At 43.7% G+C, this 19,097-nt stretch overlaps 6 protein-coding genes across 6 annotated transcripts; 1 reads left to right on the top strand and 5 right to left on the bottom strand.

The window, feature by feature from the left end:
* Positions 1-157: 157 nt before the first annotated feature.
* Positions 158-2,554, top strand: PHALS_07485 (uncharacterized protein; the record flags this gene model as incomplete). The annotated part of the gene is made up of 3 exons (XM_024720957.1): positions 158-2,240; positions 2,316-2,435; positions 2,499-2,554. The coding sequence occupies 3 exons, from the start codon at positions 158-160 to the stop codon at positions 2,552-2,554; spliced, it is 2,259 nt and encodes a 752-aa protein (XP_024586104.1).
* Positions 2,555-2,703: 149 nt separating this feature from the next.
* Positions 2,704-4,267, bottom strand: PHALS_07484 (animal inward rectifier k channel (irk-c) family protein; the record flags this gene model as incomplete). The annotated part of the gene is made up of 7 exons (XM_024720955.1): positions 2,704-2,722; positions 2,780-3,447; positions 3,513-3,581; positions 3,648-3,728; positions 3,785-3,904; positions 3,973-4,078; positions 4,134-4,267. The coding sequence occupies 7 exons, from the start codon at positions 4,265-4,267 to the stop codon at positions 2,704-2,706; spliced, it is 1,197 nt and encodes a 398-aa protein (XP_024586103.1).
* A 989-nt stretch (positions 4,268-5,256) lies between these two features.
* Positions 5,257-5,729, bottom strand: PHALS_07483 (uncharacterized protein; the record flags this gene model as incomplete). The annotated part of the gene is made up of 3 exons (XM_024720954.1): positions 5,257-5,371; positions 5,437-5,482; positions 5,555-5,729. 3 exons carry the CDS (start codon positions 5,727-5,729, stop codon positions 5,257-5,259), a joined length of 336 nt encoding a protein of 111 aa, XP_024586102.1.
* A 125-nt stretch (positions 5,730-5,854) lies between these two features.
* Positions 5,855-8,133, bottom strand: PHALS_07482 (Protein phosphatase 1, regulatory subunit, and related proteins; the record flags this gene model as incomplete). Its single annotated transcript, XM_024720953.1, has 8 exons — positions 5,855-5,965; positions 6,046-6,090; positions 6,524-6,547; positions 6,610-6,755; positions 6,825-7,395; positions 7,461-7,571; positions 7,636-7,896; positions 7,966-8,133. 8 exons carry the CDS (start codon positions 8,131-8,133, stop codon positions 5,855-5,857), a joined length of 1,437 nt encoding a protein of 478 aa, XP_024586101.1.
* Positions 8,134-8,927: 794 nt separating this feature from the next.
* Positions 8,928-13,380, bottom strand: PHALS_07481 (PHD finger protein; the record flags this gene model as incomplete). The annotated part of the gene is made up of 4 exons (XM_024720952.1): positions 8,928-12,296; positions 12,358-12,463; positions 12,542-12,695; positions 12,795-13,380. 4 exons carry the CDS (start codon positions 13,378-13,380, stop codon positions 8,928-8,930), a joined length of 4,215 nt encoding a protein of 1,404 aa, XP_024586100.1.
* A 1,022-nt stretch (positions 13,381-14,402) lies between these two features.
* On the bottom strand, positions 14,403-17,438 carry PHALS_07480 (Phosphatidylinositol-4-phosphate-5-kinase (PIPK-D1/GPCR-PIPK/PiGK1); the record flags this gene model as incomplete). The annotated part of the gene is made up of 1 exon (XM_024720951.1): positions 14,403-17,438. One exon carries the CDS (start codon positions 17,436-17,438, stop codon positions 14,403-14,405), a length of 3,036 nt encoding a protein of 1,011 aa, XP_024586099.1.
* Positions 17,439-19,097: the final 1,659 nt, after the last annotated feature.

Raw genomic sequence — 19,097 nt, 5'->3', positions numbered from 1 at the left:
GTTGAAGACGTTAAATCAGTGTGATGAGAATATAGAGCGTGTGGCCCGATTAGAAAGTGATAATTCATCATTATCAAAGCAGCTACAAAACGCAACGGCGGAGCTAGCGGCAACATGTTTTAAGAAGGCTAAAATAGAGAAGCACTTGTCGGCCCAAATGATGGAGTTGGAGGACCTTTACACAAAGCAATACGATGCTGCATCTACCATTGAAGAAGAGAAGCGAATGCTGGCAAAAGAATTATTGAATTTAAAGAGTAGTCAGTTGAAGGCGCTTTATCAGTGCGAAGAGAAAATAGATCTTGTGGCCCGTTTAGAAAGTGACATTTTGTCATTATCAAAGCAGCTACAAGCAGCTACGGCGGAGCTCGAGGCATCATGTATTGAGAAGGCTATAATAGAGAAGCGCTTGTCGGCCCAAATGATGGAGCAGAAGGATTTTCAGGCAGAGCAATACGCTGTGGTAGCCGCTATTGAGGAAGAAAAGCGTATGCTGGCGATTGAAGTATCTGCTCTGAAGCTTAGTGAGCTGGAGGCGTTGGCTCGGTGCAAAGAGAAAGACGAATGGTTGGTTCAACTGGAAGATAAGTTGCTGATATTGTCGACGCGGTTACAAGCCTCCGAGACGAAGCTGAAGGAATCAAGCTTTGATACAGGTGACGAGATAAACTCAGCGCGTACCGAGATTTCAGCTCTTAAGGAGCGCTTGGCGGCTTATGAAATGCAGCTGGAGGAGCGTCAAGCGAAGCAGTACGCCGCGATGGCCGACATTAAGGAAGAGAAGCACTTATTGATGATGGAGGTGTCTGCTTTGAAGAGTAGTAAGATGGAAGTATTAGCTCAGTGCGAAGAGAAAAATAAGCGTGTGGCTCAGCTTGAGAGTGAACTGTCGTCGTCTTCGAAGCAGCTACAAGCTACCATGGCAGAACTGGAGACATTGACACTGAAAGCAGAAAATAAGCTAAGAGCATTGCGAACGGAGAGATCTGTATTTGAAGGTCGTTTGTCGGCTCAAATGTTGCAGCTGGAGGATCTCTACGCAAAGCAGTACGATGCTGCAGCAACTACCGAAGAAGAGAGGCGCATGTTGGCAAAAGAGGTATCGAGTTTAAAGATTAGTCAGTTGAAGGCGCTAACTCAATGCGAAGAGAAGATAGAGCGTGTGGCCCGTTTAGAAAGTGATAATTCATCATTATCGAAGCAGCTACAATCCGCAACGTCGAAGCTCGAGGCATCATGTATTGAGAAGGCTGTAATAGAGAAGCGCTTGTCGGCCAAAATGATGGAGCTGGAAGAGCTTCAGGCAGAGCGATGCACTGCGGTAGCTGCCGTCGAGGAAGAAAAGCGTATGCTGGCGATTGAAGTATCTGCTCTAAAACGTTGTGAGCTGGAGGCGTTGGCTCAGTGCAAAAAGAAAGACGAATGCTTGGTTCAACTGGAAAATAAGCTGTTAATATTGTCGACGCAATTACAAGCCTCTGAGACGAAGCTGAAGGAATCACGCTTTGATACAGGTGACGAGATAAACTCAGCGCGTACCGAGATTTCATTTCTTAGGGAGCGCTTGGCGGCTTATGAAATGCAGCTGGAGGAGCTTCAAGCGAAGCAGTACGCCGCGATGGCCGACATTAAGGAAGAAAAGCGCTTATTGATGATGGAGGTGTCTGCTTTGAAGAGTAGTAAGATGGAAGTATTAGCTCAGTGCGAAGAGAAGAATCAACATGTGGCTCAGCTTGAATGTAAACTGTCGTCGTCTTCGAAGCAGCTACAAACCACCATTGCAGAGCTGGAAATTCTGACTTCGACAACAGACAATAAACTAGTAGCATTGCGAACAGAGAGGTCTGTATCCGACGAGCGTTCGACGGCTCAAATGTTGCAGCTGGAGGATCTCTACGCAAAGCAGTACGATGCTGCAGCAATTACCGAAGAAGAGAGGCGCATGCTGGCAAAAGAGGTACTGAGTTTAAAGAGTAATCAGTTGAAGGCGTTTACTCAAAGCGAAGAAAACGAGGAGCGTGTGGCTCAATTGGAGAGTGATAATGTATCATTATCAGAGCAGTTACACGCCGCTGAGGCGAAGCTGGAGGCCTCGTATGTCGAGAAGTCTGCTATAAAGAACTGCTTGTCGGTTCAAACAATGCAGCTAGAAGATCTTCAGGCAAAGCAATACGCCGCAGCAGTCGCCGTTGAGGAAGATAAGCGCGTGTTGGCTATCAAATCGTCTGCTTCGACGAGTGGTAAGTCTTAAGTGAAAGCTGTCTATTATAGTTCAGCAGGTATGTAGTCTAATTTAATGCATGTTAATGCAACAGAATCCGACTTCGCTGCTCGCGATGACGTCAGGCGGAACCCGACTATGTCTAGCATACCTCTTACGCTGATAAGAACGCGAGATCGATTGAAAGTGGAAGCTGAAAAGCGCCGAATAAACGGTAGGCGCGGGAGATCTTCAAATTTATTTTTTATCTCTTCAACTGATTACTGTCCTTGCACAGAGACCAATGTGATAAATCGAAAACTTCGCCGCCAAAATCGTCAACGCGAGACCTAGTTTGGAGCCGATGTTTCGAAAATTGGTAAATTCTGCGGATGTTCATTAGCATAATATTTATCACTTAGGCGTATGATTGTAAGCTTTCAAAATTGAAATTGTATTTCACGTAAAACCGAATACTTCACCTTCACCTACTGAACAAAACGTTACTCTGTTGTCTGATTCCTATGCATTTTGAATTTACCTGCTTCAGGTACTCAAAACTGAGACGGCATGACGCACCGCATCGAATCCAATGGTGCTGGTTTCAGTAAATGGAAACGATCAAAGTCGATACATAGACCTTTTGACGTTTTGACAACACAGCGCTCAAAGGTAGCATCCCAAGCAATGTCTTCGTCAGTGTACGAGATGCGTGCTTGCATGGTATTTGAAGTTGAGCTGTCAATACCTTCCAAGAGAGCGATGATCTCGAGTCCACTCTTGCGTAGGTGATTCATGATTTGCATTTTTGTCGGCTCCTTGTACAGTTGTGTGCTACCTGGCAATCCACCATCACGATTCCCATTGTCAATATCCACTTGCCGCTGTGTCGGATTCGGATACATTGCACACGTTTTCGAATCTCCACCATCGCGTGGCAGACAGTCAGGAGGAAACAACGGACTCCACTGATCGATTCGGTGCACCACCACCTGCGGCAGAACCATGAGCAGCATCGCGCCACAATCATCATCAGGCTGCTGCACTCGCATCTGATGGCATTGGAACAATGTTTCGTTTGGCTCGTCGGTATCATCTCCCACTTCATGTCGTACAGCGTATAGACGAACATGGGCCTCTACAAGCTGGTGCTTTCGCCGTTCGCATGTCTGGAGCATGAAGTAGTAATGTCCACGAATCTTGCGTATCACAGCTGAATTTGAAAACATTATCGTATTTGCCCGTTGCTGGTATAAGACAAAAAAATATGAGCTTATCAAGATATTTATCTGACACACGGCAAGATACGCACGTTAGCACGAGCAAATCGCGCGTAGAAGATGCCGATACATACTGAATCAAGAATAATGCCAGCAAATGACTTAAAAACAACCGAGTTAATCGTAAACACGCTAATCTAGTGTTAGCATTCGGAAACACTGCCTACCTCGAAAGTTAATAGCGTAGCAATCGAGGTACATCCACCAAAAAAAATATCATCCATTGGTGCCCCGTACCCAATCGTCATCTACTCCAATCCATTGCATTTAGTGCAAACGTTGCAAAGTACATATGAAAACTTACAATGGTTTCAAGCGAGAAGACGTAGGCATCTGTGATACTCGAAAGTCCGACATGACACGCCGGATACCGCAGTGATATGTCCATATACGCCAGCGCGAAAAGCAAAATGATAAAAGAATACTACCGCAAGTATTAAAAAGTGAGCAATTCAGTACAGAAGCAGAGACCACAAATATGGTGCCACGCACTGCAATAAAGATGCCCAAGATTATCCTTGATGAGCGAGTGTTGATCACCGTGTGAAATGGATCATCCCAATAAATTCTGCGCCAATGACCACCTTTGCGGTTGACGCTAGCAATTGACGAAATTATATTTTGCTGAATATGAGATTAGCATTCGTACGTACTTAAAGTGGCCTAATGATTGCTTAAAGCGCCCTTGGCGATCTAGAAACCTCGTGCGTTGTACTGCATGCGTCTGACATGATGCAGCGCCAGTGGTCGAGGTCACAGAAAGCAGCGGTTGCTCAACACCCGACATGACGAAATGATTAAGCCTGGGCGACGATGTGGAAGAGGAGCATTTTGATCTGCATCTTGATTGGCTGCTAGGTGAGGATTCTTTCGGTAATAGAAAGTTGGGAGATTTACTCAAGTTGTTCAATAGCAAAGTATCAAAGTTGAGCGCTGAAGCAATGCAAGATATGTAGTCACTATCATCAGCAGATGTCATATACAGATAACTGCTTAAAGATCAAACTTGTTGAATATGTAGCTGTAGACAACATTTAAAAGAAAAATAATTTATCATGAGACATGGGAGCAAACTTTTTATGTCTGTATAAACAAAACAATCGTGAAGTATGGGCGATGAGCTCCTCATGAGAGTTATCAACTGAAAAACTCTAAAATACAGAGCAATTAAGGAGTCCGTGACACTAAAGCTCTTGCCTGTTTTCTCGTCATGATTCCTTGTAGCATACTCATTGTGCTGGAAATAATATGATTGCTGTGGCTTGTTGGGGGATCTGGCCCCATATCATCCAGGTTATTTACACAATGACATCGAGGTTGTCAATTCTATTCCAATTATCAAGTTCGCGATATATTGATTACTACAAGAAATGGTTGCTGTTCTTGTTCGACGCAATTTTGTAGCACCCAAATTTCAGGCAAAGCTGAAAATTGCATCTCGACCGGATCGAATCATATTTGCAGGACGTGTCTTTATACCATGGTAAAGAAAGCGGTGGACAGTAAAACAATTCTAGTCAGTAAACATTGGTGTTGAGATTGTCAACAGACAATCGATACATACACTAATGTTAAAGTATACACCTCAAGCCGATCCCACTTTCCTGAAAAGAGCGAGCTGCTTTTACACGAAGAAATGTAGATTCAACTGTGACATACTGATGGACAGCGATAAACAATACAAACTAGCCGGCTCGGTGTGGCTTAGAACTTGACCCTCCCAAAGATATAGGTGCTTTCAACATCAAAGTATAGTTGTTGCTCTAGAACAAACACCTACTTGATAATCATATTCATCACTGGTTGACCTAACAGCATGACATCACAAAGCCATGACAAAAAGCTCTTTAAAGTGAGTACACATATTGCTAATATACAAGCAAGTTTTTTGCTAACAATTGCACAGAAGTATATCAGATAAATTGTATTCGAGTCTCATCTTATCTCTACTCCGACCTCCTACTTCTGGTGCGAGTAATTAACGCCATTTTGGTCACGATCTCTAAACGTATATCCAGCGCACTTGCCACTTGCAGAGTTCAGAGGGGAGTGGAAGACGTCAACAACACCTTACTGTTCCGGTAATTTGCTGGCCCATCTGTTTCCGTCTTGATCGTGCTGTCGTTTCCTCCTGTTTCAACCGTATAATTATCATCGGGATTAATGTTAACGACTGCATCTTCGTCATTCTTCACCGGTGTGGAGGGCTCAGATTCAGTAGTCTTGATACAGCTGAATACGCTACCCATGATTATATGGATTGAATGGAGATGAAGTGTTTGGTTTGGTCTGACTGTAATTGCGTTATGACAATGATCGGTGATGCGAATTTCTTATGACCATTGATGGATAATTGATGACGAAATTTCCACGCTTAGACTTTTTCTTGCTTTCTGCTATCAGCTAAGGCAATAACAAGATTCCGCAGTGTCTCAACTTGCGACTTTAATTGATCGATTTCAATCGTTTGTCGATCGATCTGACACTGCATCTCAAATATTTTATTGAAATTAGCACTTTGCTTTGATTCGTCACAGCAAAGTACATTTTTCTCGGTAACCTTACTGCAAATCCGGTGGCCCCAAAGGCAGCTAATGGCTTTTTCTTGCACTGCACAAACTTGTTGTAGTTGTCTTACATCTCGTGAGCATTGTATCATACCACGGTGAGTTCTGCAATACCTTTCGCATAGCAGTCGTTTCTTAGATACTCTACTTCTATGGAGCCTTCTTATCTGATCATCCGGGAACAGCTCTGATAAAATGATTCTCCAAAAGCGTTGAATTTTGCACGCAGCTCTGTGCTGTTGCTTGAATCGAGCAGTTCGTCGCCGAATAATGAATCCACGCGCGTGGCCTTGAATAATTTGAGCGCGTGAATCGTTTTCTGATGCACTTGAGGGGATACTAATGGAGATACAATGGTGAAAGCTATACTTGTCCTTGCGGCGGCTTCTGGAATGTAAGATTCGCTGCTGTAACTCGAATTTAGTTTTAACTCGACGAATCCATCTCTGTATTTTCCTTGCGGACGCATTACGAACCATTTTCTCGCGCTTGATCCAAATCTAGAGAACACCATGAAATTGCATGTTTCAAAATATCAAACCAATGTTATTGTTGAAAGTACCTTCATATACTTGCGCATGGTGTTTACTTGATGCGCAAGTTTTCGCACGACATCACTTTCATCGCCTCTTAGCGATGATGAATTGAGCGGCTCGGTTGACGCCAAATTTGATGATCTCGATGGTGTTGTGCTGGAAAGACTACAAGCTGGTACAACTGGAGATGAATATTCAGAACCGTCCAAGTCTTTTGTAGTGAGAGCAGGTGTTCGAGTACCATTTTGTGAGTTCATCGGCAAAACTGACTCTTCTCCCCATCTAACCATCTTTTCTTTTCCTAAGACACTTCTAGCTGAAGTAAATCCGCAAAGTTGCGTCTTGCGCTCCCCTTGAATGGGTTTCCAGACTGTAAGCGTACTGTCGGGAAAAAATGAGTAATTACATTGGTCTTCGAGAGTGTTAGATGATGATGATTTCTGTTGATTCCGCTCAGAAAGCGGTCGATCTTCACACTGAAAAGAAAGTATTTCTCCGCTAGAGTCTGTACTCTTATTGTATGATATCAAACGTCCAGTTACAAGATACTTGATCAGAGGTTCTTCATGGCCTTCGAGTACTGTGCGCATAAGTTCACTAGAGAAATGAGGGTGCAAAGCCAGCTTTTCGTGCCTTTGTCTGGACATGATGAGACCACCATCACTGCTTTGATGTAATTTAGGAAAGAAAGCCGCAAATAAACGCTCGAGTTGGCCACCGCTACGTTCAATTTCAAGCACAACCGGGTTCTCATGAAAATCAAGAAAGACTAAAGATTTCAAATGCAGCCCAAGACAGGCAATGCCACAAATCTATCATGGTAGATTCACTATTACTGAAGAAGGAGAAGAAAAAGTGAAATCATTTAAAGACGCACCTGGTGTATTTGGTTCCTGGCAATTGATAGACGTCGGAGATTAGCAGGGAAAAGTGATCCCGAATTTGACGGAGTCAAGGATCCTAATAGATTATCCGACAAGTCCAGTGACTATAATCCGTCGAAGAAATTGTGAGTAAGAGTATCACATATAATAATATCGAGTAATATGTACCTCCAGTAAATGTAGCCCTGCAAGCAAAGGCCATTTAGTTATTCGGTTGTAGGACGCATCCACAACCCGCAACCCAGGAAACAATCGAAGGGAATTAATTGTCGTTAGGCTGTTTTCGGCGACTTTAAGTATCTGCAATGCAGGTAGTGACGCAAGCATTTCAATTGACGTGACGCAATTTCGAGACAGATCTACACTTTTCAGACATCGCAATATTTGCAGACCATTTAAATTATCCAGCTGGTTCTCCGACAAGTCCAACTATGAAATTGTCATTCACATGTCACCAACACGCTAGTATAAGAGATTGATTAGTTAGTCCGCTCAGACCTGGCTGACATGCTCAAAGACCCCTATCTCATCTATTCTGTGCAATCGATTTACGGAGAGGTCAAGTGCGTATTCAGCATCATTTCCATCTTCGATCTGGCGCCGAATGTCTTCGGGTATTTGTTTAAGCTGTACAATATTCTGTCTGGACAGGTCGAAGCTTTCCATGGCTGTGATAAACGACTATTCAACAATTTTTCGTGATCACTACCGTTTCTGCTTTGTTTTTTTTCTGAACGCACGACGCGTCAATTTATGATCGTTTCGTTTCTGAATCTCATTGAACATGTCATTCATACACATATTCTAACAAATTGAACCAGCACACTGAAAGAAAAGGACTTTTTAGGTTTATTCAACAAGCGATAAGTAGCAGCATGCCTTTCAAAAGAGGAAAGAATGTTAATGGGTTGTGGCCATCTTGTAACGGCAACAGTTCACAATGACATGCTTAATGTGCGGAAACCATGATTATATAAAATTTATTGTTTCCGTTTGTAATATGGAATAGCAGAGCGACTGAGATTTTTCCATGAGCTACGAGATCTTGCTAAAATTCTATGGTAGCTCTGCTTAAATAAGATCCACAACCATCATGAGTGAAGTAGTTGTGCAATTAAGATAATCTGACCCCTCTATGGATTAAAAATGTATGCGCTTTCGTGGTGAATTATTCCACATGAGAAGAAGCACTAGTACCGACGTATTAAAAGGCACCTCATTTGGATTTTCAAAGGGTAAATTTTTCATAGATAATGCGCTATCTTTGCAAAATGCGCATTTCAAAAACTGAAACATTACAGTTTTACCAATTTTGAATACACCTTCCAAGTAGCTGAAGGAAAAGATGGGTATTTTCGCAAGTTGTAATTGTCAACTCGTCAAAATACCCATCTTTCACTGCATGCTTCTACGTTTTGCGAATAAAATACAATGACAAATCTAATTATTGCTGTTCAACTTTACTTATTACTGTGCTGATAGCTGCGAATGAACTTCGCGGGCACGCGTTTCTCCCTAAATGCCCCGACGATGTGAACAACATCATAAAAAATGTCTTTCGCGCCAGATTTACTTTCAGTCATCTCCACGCCACGAATGCGTGCGACACCACCAGGTTTATTGATACCACGCCAGTCTCGTGCCAGCACTTCTACTACATTTCCTCTGCTAAAGATATGCTGAGGATCACGACCTTGCTGCCATGCATCTACGGCTCTCTTCTCCTGATCACTGTCGTCGCTCAGCTCGATATCGAGTCGCCTCGCACATCGAGGCTCTTCATCGTCGTGAGCAATTGCACTTTGTCTGCTTTTACTACGAATCACACGAGTGTCTTTATTGCCACTGCCGCCGATACTATCGTTACGCTTTCGCTTTCTGGTCAATTTTGACGACGAAATGTCAGCCTGCGCAAAATTTGTTGCTTCTGCTGTTCTTGCGTCCTTGCAGTTATTGATTTTCCGACTGCGCTGAGCAAGGTTAGACATCAAAGTTGTATTCAAAGTATCGGCTGTTGTCGACGAAAGTGGGCTTGTGTATTTATTTACGTGATCCGGAAGCTCTACAAATTGCCCCATCCTCGAAATTTTCAAATGACGAGGACACCAAGCCTGATAGTACGGATCTTGAGTGAGAAGGCCGCTGACGAACGCACAAGAAACGTGGTATGCTCGCACACACTTTCGATGTGCACACTGAATTTTGCTTTGTCCCTTGCGGCCACCGCAAATGATACACTTTAACAGTCGGCGCTGTGGGTCGATGAGGTTCATACCATGCACGACTCCATCTTTAAAAAAAGTCTCCGGTGTGAACAATGCACATTGAGGGTGCACAACATTACCACACTCTGTGCGAGTAAAATCGCCACCACTAAGTTCACAAAGCGCACACACTTCGCTGCCTTCTTCTTTTAATTTATTCACAAACATTCCTCCAAACGAGATATCTTCATTGTCACTGTTCGTCCCATCTGTGCTCTTTGTATTTGCAAAAGCATCAGGCTGCTGGCCATCTCCACTCAAATACCCGTCCTCGTCGCTGTCAGCAAATTGGCGCCTCGCATTGAAAAGCTCCTGGTACATTCGCTCATAATTACGCCATTCGATACTTTCAAGCTCTTGCTGGCGGTATACTTTTGATGCATACTCCTTCTCGATCGATTGAGCTAGTTTGGAAAACACAGATTTATTCGACTCCATAACTGAACAAAATCGGTTTTGCAGAGTTGTCAGTTCGGTCTTGATCTCGTCTGACTTATTTTCGCTGTCAGAATCAGAATCATCTACTTCATCCCCAATTCGATCTTCCACGCTTAGTAGCAATGCCGAAAAGTACTCATTTACCAGCGCATCAGTTACCTTTACTGGGAAGTGGCGATGCAGAAGTAGTTCTTGTGCCGGGGGGGCTACACCCGAGTCCTGCGTCATTCGCTCGCATTGTAACGTTGACTTATCGATTGAGAATCGCAGTCGAAAACGTTGTCGACTAGGGAGGTTTTGACAGTGAGAATCTGTCAGATCTGTCAGCTGATCCTCTGGTGTCGTTCGGCGTATTTTGAAGATTAGTCTAGCGCTCTTAGTATCCGCCTTTGTCTTCTGCCCATCCTCGGGTCCTTCCTCAGATTTGTGCCTTCGACTTGTTGATGCTGAGCTCGTTACTTCACTTTTGTCTATCTCTCGTGCTTTGAAGTCGACAACACTTATATACTTTCGCTCCACATTCTTTTCCGCACCGCTCAATACGTAAGTGATATTGTATGTGAAATATAATTTGCCATTTGGCGATACAATTTTGTTCACCTTTTTAATTCGGCCTACACCGCCAAGTTTATTCATCCCAGGCCATGTACGCTTCGCCACATTAACTGTGGTCCCAACTTCAAGAAGTGACTGTTCACCCACCGCTCCTTCTGCATCATTGGGCTCGCTAGATACATCTTTCAAGACGTCAGGCTTAAAAAGCTTCTGTTTCTGTTCAAGATTTTTTCGAAATTCCATAATAAAGGCTGGTATGCGCTCACATCGAGGCATCTGGAGAAGCTTACGAACCTCTTCGTACTCCGGATGAGAGCTCCTCAACCGTAAGCCGCATAAATTTTCTGTCGCTTCCTGAAGCTGCGATAGTGTACGCTTGTTAAGGTTTCGGAGAAAAAATGCCGAGTCTAGAGACTTCCAGAACAATTTCATCGCCACCTTGCCGTCCGACCGAAGAAAAATCCACGGCCAATCGATACCTAGGGAAGCAATCGTGGCATCACCATCACGAATGTCCTGCCTGCTATGTATTGTAGGATTAATAGCCTCAAAATGTGAACTTGCAGTCGCCGGCGAAGTATGAATTTGCTTATCGTGCGAATTGATTGGTATAGCGGAAGCTGCATTTTCATGATCTGAACTGTACGAGTGAAAATGATTTGCTTCATCTTTTTTCTTTCGAATCTTTCGGAACCAACAACGAACAGGTAAAGAGACGGATGGGACCACTTCCTCCTTGAAAGCTCTGAACTCAGTGTTGCGTAAACTCAACTCGTTAAGTGCGTATATTTCGTCACCGTCTTGAAGAACTCCGCGTTTTAGAGCTGCAATGACTGACAGATTCCGTGTTTTTTCGGCATGAAGAAATATTCCTGTGCCGTGCTTGGACGAAGCAACCCCAAGACCCAGAGGCCGACTATGGATTAGAATCATCACAAAATCAGGACTTCTGTCGTCGAGGCAATCCCGTCCATTCATAGAAGGGTAGAATAGAGGTGCAAATACGTCAGCTCGTATTACAACATTACTGTCTGCGTCAGCATTCCTGGCTTCACTAGCAGCTGTATACTGTGGGTAAGATAGAGTTGAATCAACAGCGGCTTCGTAAGTTGAAGAGCTAGAAGTTAGTGGTGCATTGGCCACTTTAATTGAGCGGCAGTTTAGTGTAGATCTATCATTTGCTGACGCAAACGAAAGTTTGATTTGACGCTTACATTTTGGTTTGTTGAGTCGTTGTTTGCCGCAGTTTCTAGGTAAAGATGCACCAAGTGGCTGACGCGACGAAGACGGTAAAGCCAGATATTTATGACTTTCATCACGATTCGAACCATCATCGTTTAAGAGCGAGTCTGGGCAACTACCGCGATCGCTATCGCTACCAAGATCATCATTATCTTCCGTTACATCCTCACTGTCATTTTGAGACCATGACAACTTACGTGACCCAATTGAAATGATGCCATTTTCTTTTTGTGGCACCAAATTTTGAGTATTTGCAACGCCAGATTTATCCAACGTATCCATTTTCAGAAAGTTGACTTGATGTTTGAGGCATCCACTGCCAAAATGACCCTGTGTTAGAAAATGTAAAATGAGTCATTAAAATGGCATGTCGACCAACCAAAAGGATTACCTGGTTTTCAAGATATCGCAACTTGATTCCATTTTGAAGAGCACACAATGCATGATATGCCACTGTGCACTTCCCTACCGCACATTGCGCGCATGCTCCTTTTGCACTGCATGAATAGCACAGCAACGCTTATCAACATTCGACTACTTGCAATAAATCAGCTAAGACCCAGTCATTCACCCACTTATTCTTTTTACAAAAGCAGCATCGCAGTTTTCTTCGTGCCTTTAGATTGTCTACTCCACATACAACCTGTAACGGTTCTTGGCATCGTGACGCAAAATTATTTTGTATGTACAATTCCGGTAAGAACATGGAACAGGCCACATGTACCCATCCTGCGTCAATAGTCGGAAATAAGGCTCCTCCTTTCAAGCAACAAGCTTCACACACGATCTCGTGCGTCAAAAGCAAGTTGTTTTCAACATCATGCGCACCTATATGTTGTCTACATGGAATACAGTACCAGTCTCCTTCTGGCACTTCAGCCAATCGATAGCACGTCTGATGTACCGCGACACCACATATATCACAGATAACCATAGGGTCGTTTTCGAGCGAATTATGAGCCCAGCATACGCCACACCGCATCTCTTCATCTTCCATCCTCGATTGATGCGCTGGAATGGGTTGGATGTGAGACGGAGATGATGATTGCTGTGTCGGCATACTGACTAAGGAGTCTTGGGAAGATAACAAACACTCTTCCATCTTATCGTCTTCTACGTCTTCGTCCTCTTCCTCTAGATCGTCGCCACTCCACACGTCCAGTAATAGCACCATATCTTGTTCGAATCGTTTTAAAGGCTCTAGCAAAAATCGCTCGCTGCAACTTTGGAGTTGCTCTTCAATTTCACGGATATTTTCGCTCAGCAACGCGATCTGATCCCTCTCGCCGCACGTAGCCAGCAAAAACTCTTTCAATTCGCTCAAACGCTCCGAGATGACAGTATCGTGCACCTGAAAATCAAACAGGCTGTGCGTCAAGAGACCCTTTGCTGCTTTTAGTCGACGCAACTCCATCCTCTGCGTGAAGTGTGTGCGGAAAATGAGTGCGGAAAAGGAAAATTGCGCGCCAAAGCAGGACGCACTTAATAAGATATTGCGGTAATCTGAATTAAACTATAGTCGCCCTGTATTTATACCGTCGCGTGCATAGTACGAGTCCGCAAGCAGCAACAGCTGTTGAAAGGACTCGCAGCTGCTTACCGAAGTACTCAATTCATTGACGTTAATCTGTCATACCATAGCTGAAGGCGTGACAACGTCGGTACCTTGCTCGCGAAGATGCTCTTGTGTGCGTTCCTTCACTTTTTTGTCCTTGTTTTATTCGGTTTGATTATGCGTTGAGGATTTCTAAAAATGTTTACGCAATTCGGGGGATTTCTTCTTTCGTATATTCAATAGATTAAGTAACAACGTTTCAATATATGGCTCGTGTGGCCCAAGTTCGAAATGCAACAAAGTGCCCCAACGCTGCCGCTAAACCGAAGATTTGTCATATAGAAGGGATCATAGCATCATTTTACGACGGGTATCCCGCAAGTATAATAACACTTATCTGATGAACAAGTAGATTGGGACAATTCTGCTGTCGCTCACTCGTATGTAGCCAAAGCAGCAATTTAAAAGCTTTGCTATACCATACGTTAGCAAGCGAATCATTGCTACTTTTGCGATCTCGATAACGCATCGTTAGCCACTAGAAAGCGACTGCGGCTCACGAATAATGCCCAAATCACGAAAAAAAATACATCTCCAGTCCCGAAAAAATAAATGATTTTCCAATATTCACCCGTCGTGAGGCAGATTATTCTTTACCTGTAAAGTTTATGCCCTACAATCAGACTAATAATCAGTCATCCATTGCCAATTGAATTCTTCGATATACAGGAACCGGCAGCAATCATGGGGTTAATAGACGTCGTAGCTTCAGCTATAGCATCGTTAAACTATTTGTAGAAAATCTCAATCATAGCGCTCATAAAAGCCTTATACTTTATTTTGAAGCACCAGCTATGTCGTTGCAGCGAACATTTCGTTGTCTATAGATGATAATCTATACCTGTGTACTCTTCTGTGTCTTGACCGACCGACTGTGAATTTTCCGTGCTACGCTGCCGCAAAATTGATGATGAGCGACTATTTGCGTAATGCGAGTCCAACGGGTTAATTGCTACCAGCTCCGACGATGCCAGTGATCGAATAGATTGAATGCTGTACTGCTGGTCTACTTGCTGTGTATCCACATCCATGTGCGAGTTTTGTTGTGTAAATATATCCAAATCGGCATTGCCACTTACAAGATCCTCCACACCCAAAATGTCAGCCATCTTGAGCTGAAAGCGAGCTTGGTACAACTTAGGTGGGATCGCTGATAATCCGTCACCGTCAACACCTCTAAAGACGATTTTGAAAAAACGCTCCATACGCTTTTGCAATGTCCATGTCTGTAAAATGTCAATAACACCAAGATGATAGTAAGCTGGGCCAACGACAGTATTGGCCATACGCATGCCAGAGCGTGGTAGACGCCGCCCCGACGACGATGTGTTACTTTCAGTACGTCCATTGCGACTGCGATTGTTCATGAAATCACGCGGCTTCGAAGCCTTCCGTTGCATCACCGTATCGCCCATGGCCGACCGAGTGCTATAAGATCCAATGTTAGAAGACACGCTTGCATGGTGGCGTGCCTTCGAGCCTCCAGTAGGGCCCTTTGATCTTGCTAAATGCTGTGCTCCACCACCAACACGTGGATCTACTATTACGTTCTCAGATAAAGGATTCTTGAAAACGGAAGACCGCATAGGATTCTTTTTACTTTTGGTACCTTGAGGCTTCGATTGCATCGACGTGTTCGTCGTATCAGAGTCATCATCTGTGCTACTACCCTCGTCCACGACATATTCCACTTCGTTTATACCCATAAGTAGCGAATAGTCCATAATACCAAACGAACATAGCAGGTGACTATCAGCTGATAGCTGCTGGTACAGATCAAGCGCCACGTCGCGGTCAAGATTCAGCTTTTGGGTCAAGTCCGAGTCTTTGAGCACTACATTAGGTTCGTGACCGCCAAGTCGAACTGTACAATTTGCATTCTCTGGAGCTGAATTCTGGTATAAATACTTCCGATTGCAGTGGCGACAAGTCACCTTTTTTCCACGCTTGGGTAGATCACCATGACGATTCACCCACGACCCTTTGATATCGTACCGAGAGTGAATAACCTGGTCTGTATCAAAAAGATTAGCCATGACGACGAATGAGAATTGCTTCCCATACAACTCGAGACAATGGCAACCGTAAAATCGCAAAAGAAGAGAACGGGGGTTGCTGCACAAATAGTCGGCATAGTCTTGTGCGATACTACGCAAGAAAGAACATTCCTCCTTGCTAGTACTCTTCACAATAAGCGAGCCGTCAGCTGAGAAAAACATAAAAGCTCCGCTTGCGCCTTCACTTAAACGTTCCTTTGCAGTGGCCGAAAGTGCCTGCAGATAGGCTTCATTATTTACTCCAAACCTCTCACGAATCTTTTTAAATGCATGAGGCTCATAGTCGTGGAATGTCTTGGTCCGCGGTGAATTTTTGGCTACACGCATGTTTTCATCAAAAGCAGTGGCGCCATTCGTTCCTTCCCTTTCCATGTCATTAGATTGCTGTTGACGGTATGCAGCATAAGTTGCAGATGTACGTGCGCAACTTCCACTTTCCGAAACAGGCATTGCTGTAAATCTCGAAGCAGTCGTCGCTTTCGTCTGTGGCAGTAATGCCAGGTGCTGAATACGCTGGGAAGCTGGGAGACGCTCTGCAGCTTGCACTGCCTGAATGATGCCAGACGTTGTGTAAAACAACACTTCGCGACGCAACGCTGCGTTAACCTGCGGATTCAAATCCACGTCAATTTCTCCCGTATTTTCCCCAAGACAACGCGTAAAATGCGCGACGTGAAAATCATTTAGCGCAAACCAGATAACCAAGTCGAGATATCCTTTCCCAGCGATAAAAAAATTTAGCAATTCACTAGATTTGTCAGGCTTCGAGCGATCGCGAGATAAGAATTTGATATACACGATAACCACGATAATCCAGTAAAAGGTCACCGCAAACACATTAAACCTAGCACGGTTGATGCTCTGTACTCGCACTGCATATGTCTCGGGCATACCTTCGCTCAAACGCTTCCAGGCCCATACCCAAACTGCAATGCCGAAAATAATAAAAAGTCCCATCCAAACGTAAAAGAAGAGCCAGCTGATTATATTCGCATTCACTGCTTTGTAATCACTACTAAAATTGTCTGTGACTTCGTATCCAGACGCACATTCGGTCATATTATCGGCTGGTAAGTTTTTTAAAGCATTGGTCCAGCATACCCCCAAGTCGGAATATCCTGCCCAGTCGTCTGTATTCATCAGAAGTAATCCAAGGACAAGTGGAATGAGCCACGACCCTAAATGAAACACTCTCGTATTTCGCTTAAAGTCTGTAAAAGGGTTCGTCAAACTCATGAGCAAATTAGCCGTCATACAAAAGAACCAACACTCTGACGCGAGCAATGTAAACTCAAATAGCCCAGCAAATACACTGCATGTAGAGCTAGCGCCACTAGCGAAACTGCAGCCACATTGCAAGTTTGTACTCGAACAGAGCGGCACACAGTCGAAGAAGAGACAACGAACAAACTGTTGCGCCATAAGTTGCAGCACAAAAATCGCGTCAGCGATTGTTCGCCAGAAAACAAGAGGATTTGGGTGCTGTCGGTAACTGGGTACGCTGACATATGACAAAATGACGAAGAAAACGGAGAAAATCGAGAGAATCCCGCCCCAAATGAGTCCCGGACTCAAATTATCGTAGGAGCTGCCCATAGCAAGCACGAGTGCTATAACAAAAGCAAAGAACATCACAAGCTGAAACCATCGCGTTGTGGAGTGTAAACACGTGCGCATCGCCGCTGGGGTCGCGTGATCCCCAACGTGAAGCATATTCACGTCAGGGTCCGATACAGTGGGAGATGAGGCGTGCGGTGGAGAGGACGCTGGATCATACGGTCTTTGCCGCTCATCATACATTATAACGTGTGGAGATTGAAGCAACGGAACGGGTTGGGACACGCTACTGCAGCGGTGCGAGGCGGACGTCGTGTTGTTTCTACTGGGTAATGCAGAGAGCATGGACTAATCGAACTTTAACGAAACGCTACGATACGATGACGTCTGGCTTTTCAGGTATATTTTGACATTTCTGGAAAAAGTCAGGTAGAAAAGAAGGTACTATAGAAATGAGTACGGTCTTTTTTTTACGTTTTTAAGACCTTGTTAGTAATACATCCTGCGATATTACTCCGTCCTCGGATAGTTCTGTGGTCTGCCGTCGACTATATCTAGGTCGGTGGATACAAGCAGGATTGCCGGCTTTAACTTAACTTGCATATATCGTGATAAATTTGGATGGGATCTAATCTAACTCAACTTGTCTGGTAATACTATCTATGTGTAATGATTTTTAATAGCAGATCTTCAACTGTGCCATAGAAATATGGTGTAGCAGCATGTAGTCATGTTTCGTTAATGCTACATCATGATGAGTGTTCGTCGATGAGTGTAGTCGGGCACCGGGGGTACAATTTTAGAAAAAAAGAAAGCGTATTTTTTTCCGTAAGCTATAGACCAAACGAGGAAAATTTTGTGAAAAAAAAAAAATTATGCTAGCTAAATATGTGAAACACAAAACATTGAGGTTCGAATTCCATATTGGCCCTAACGCCGTCTTCAATGTTCAGGATTGTAAATATTGGCAAATATGTTCAATTTCATCTGCATCCTCTGCTGTTGGCATTTGCCCGTAACGATAACCACATAAATCGTGAAAGTGATCCCGGTGTATAGTTTGTCGTCAAAACTATACCTCGCACCATCATATTTTCTCATGCTAAGGTGTGTAATGCGCATAACATACCGCCTCGACAGAGTTGCATTAATTATGCGCATCAATCGATTCACATAAGAGATATTTTAAAAAAGTCTTCGTGATTTTGTGTATTACGATAATTTTGCACTAACTATGAGTTTAATTCGCGATAAAGCAAAACAACATGTGTCAATTCCTTTATCGTCGATATTGTCTTCTGCATGTTAGTTACCGAAACAAAAGATCCTGAGCGGCCGGACACCATCGAGTGACGCTTTGTCTTTCATAAACAGTCCCTCCTGGATTGCCGAACAATTGTAAAAATAATCATTTGAAGGTCAGCTTTGTTTCGTTGGATCAATAATTACTTCACCTCATTCGACTGAATTGCCTGAACTTGTCGAATATGGCATGTGTATAGTACAATAACTACTTGTTTTTCCTCACTAAAATGCATACGACAAACCGTCTTTATCGCGAGTCAATACCATAGATCTCAAAGCTCAACAACGAAGCTACTTTTGCAGCCCAATTTTTGCGTAAATTGCTGAAATCTGTTGCTCCAGGTGCTGCTAATAGCAAAAGTTTCACGAAAACAATTGCACACAGCGATTTAAAGGGAAGTTTACTTTGTAGCAAAATACGCAATTTATGCTTTAATTTTGTGAAATATTGGGTTACTGAATGCAATTTTCATTTACAACCCTTCCATGCTCCATGTACAGCTGCTTTACAGCAGGATTTCTGATTAGTGGTTTTGCAGTCCAGAATCTGTTCATTGCATGTGACAATGTGTCGCATTCCGTAACTCGACACTCATT

Source organism: Plasmopara halstedii (genome assembly GCF_900000015.1).
Source record: "Plasmopara halstedii genome assembly, contig: Scaffold_3109, whole genome shotgun sequence".
NCBI classification, from domain to species: Eukaryota; Oomycota; class Peronosporomycetes; order Peronosporales; family Peronosporaceae; genus Plasmopara; species Plasmopara halstedii.
The sequence above is the reverse complement of the archived record's forward strand: the minus strand, read 5'-3'. Positions and strand labels throughout refer to the sequence as shown.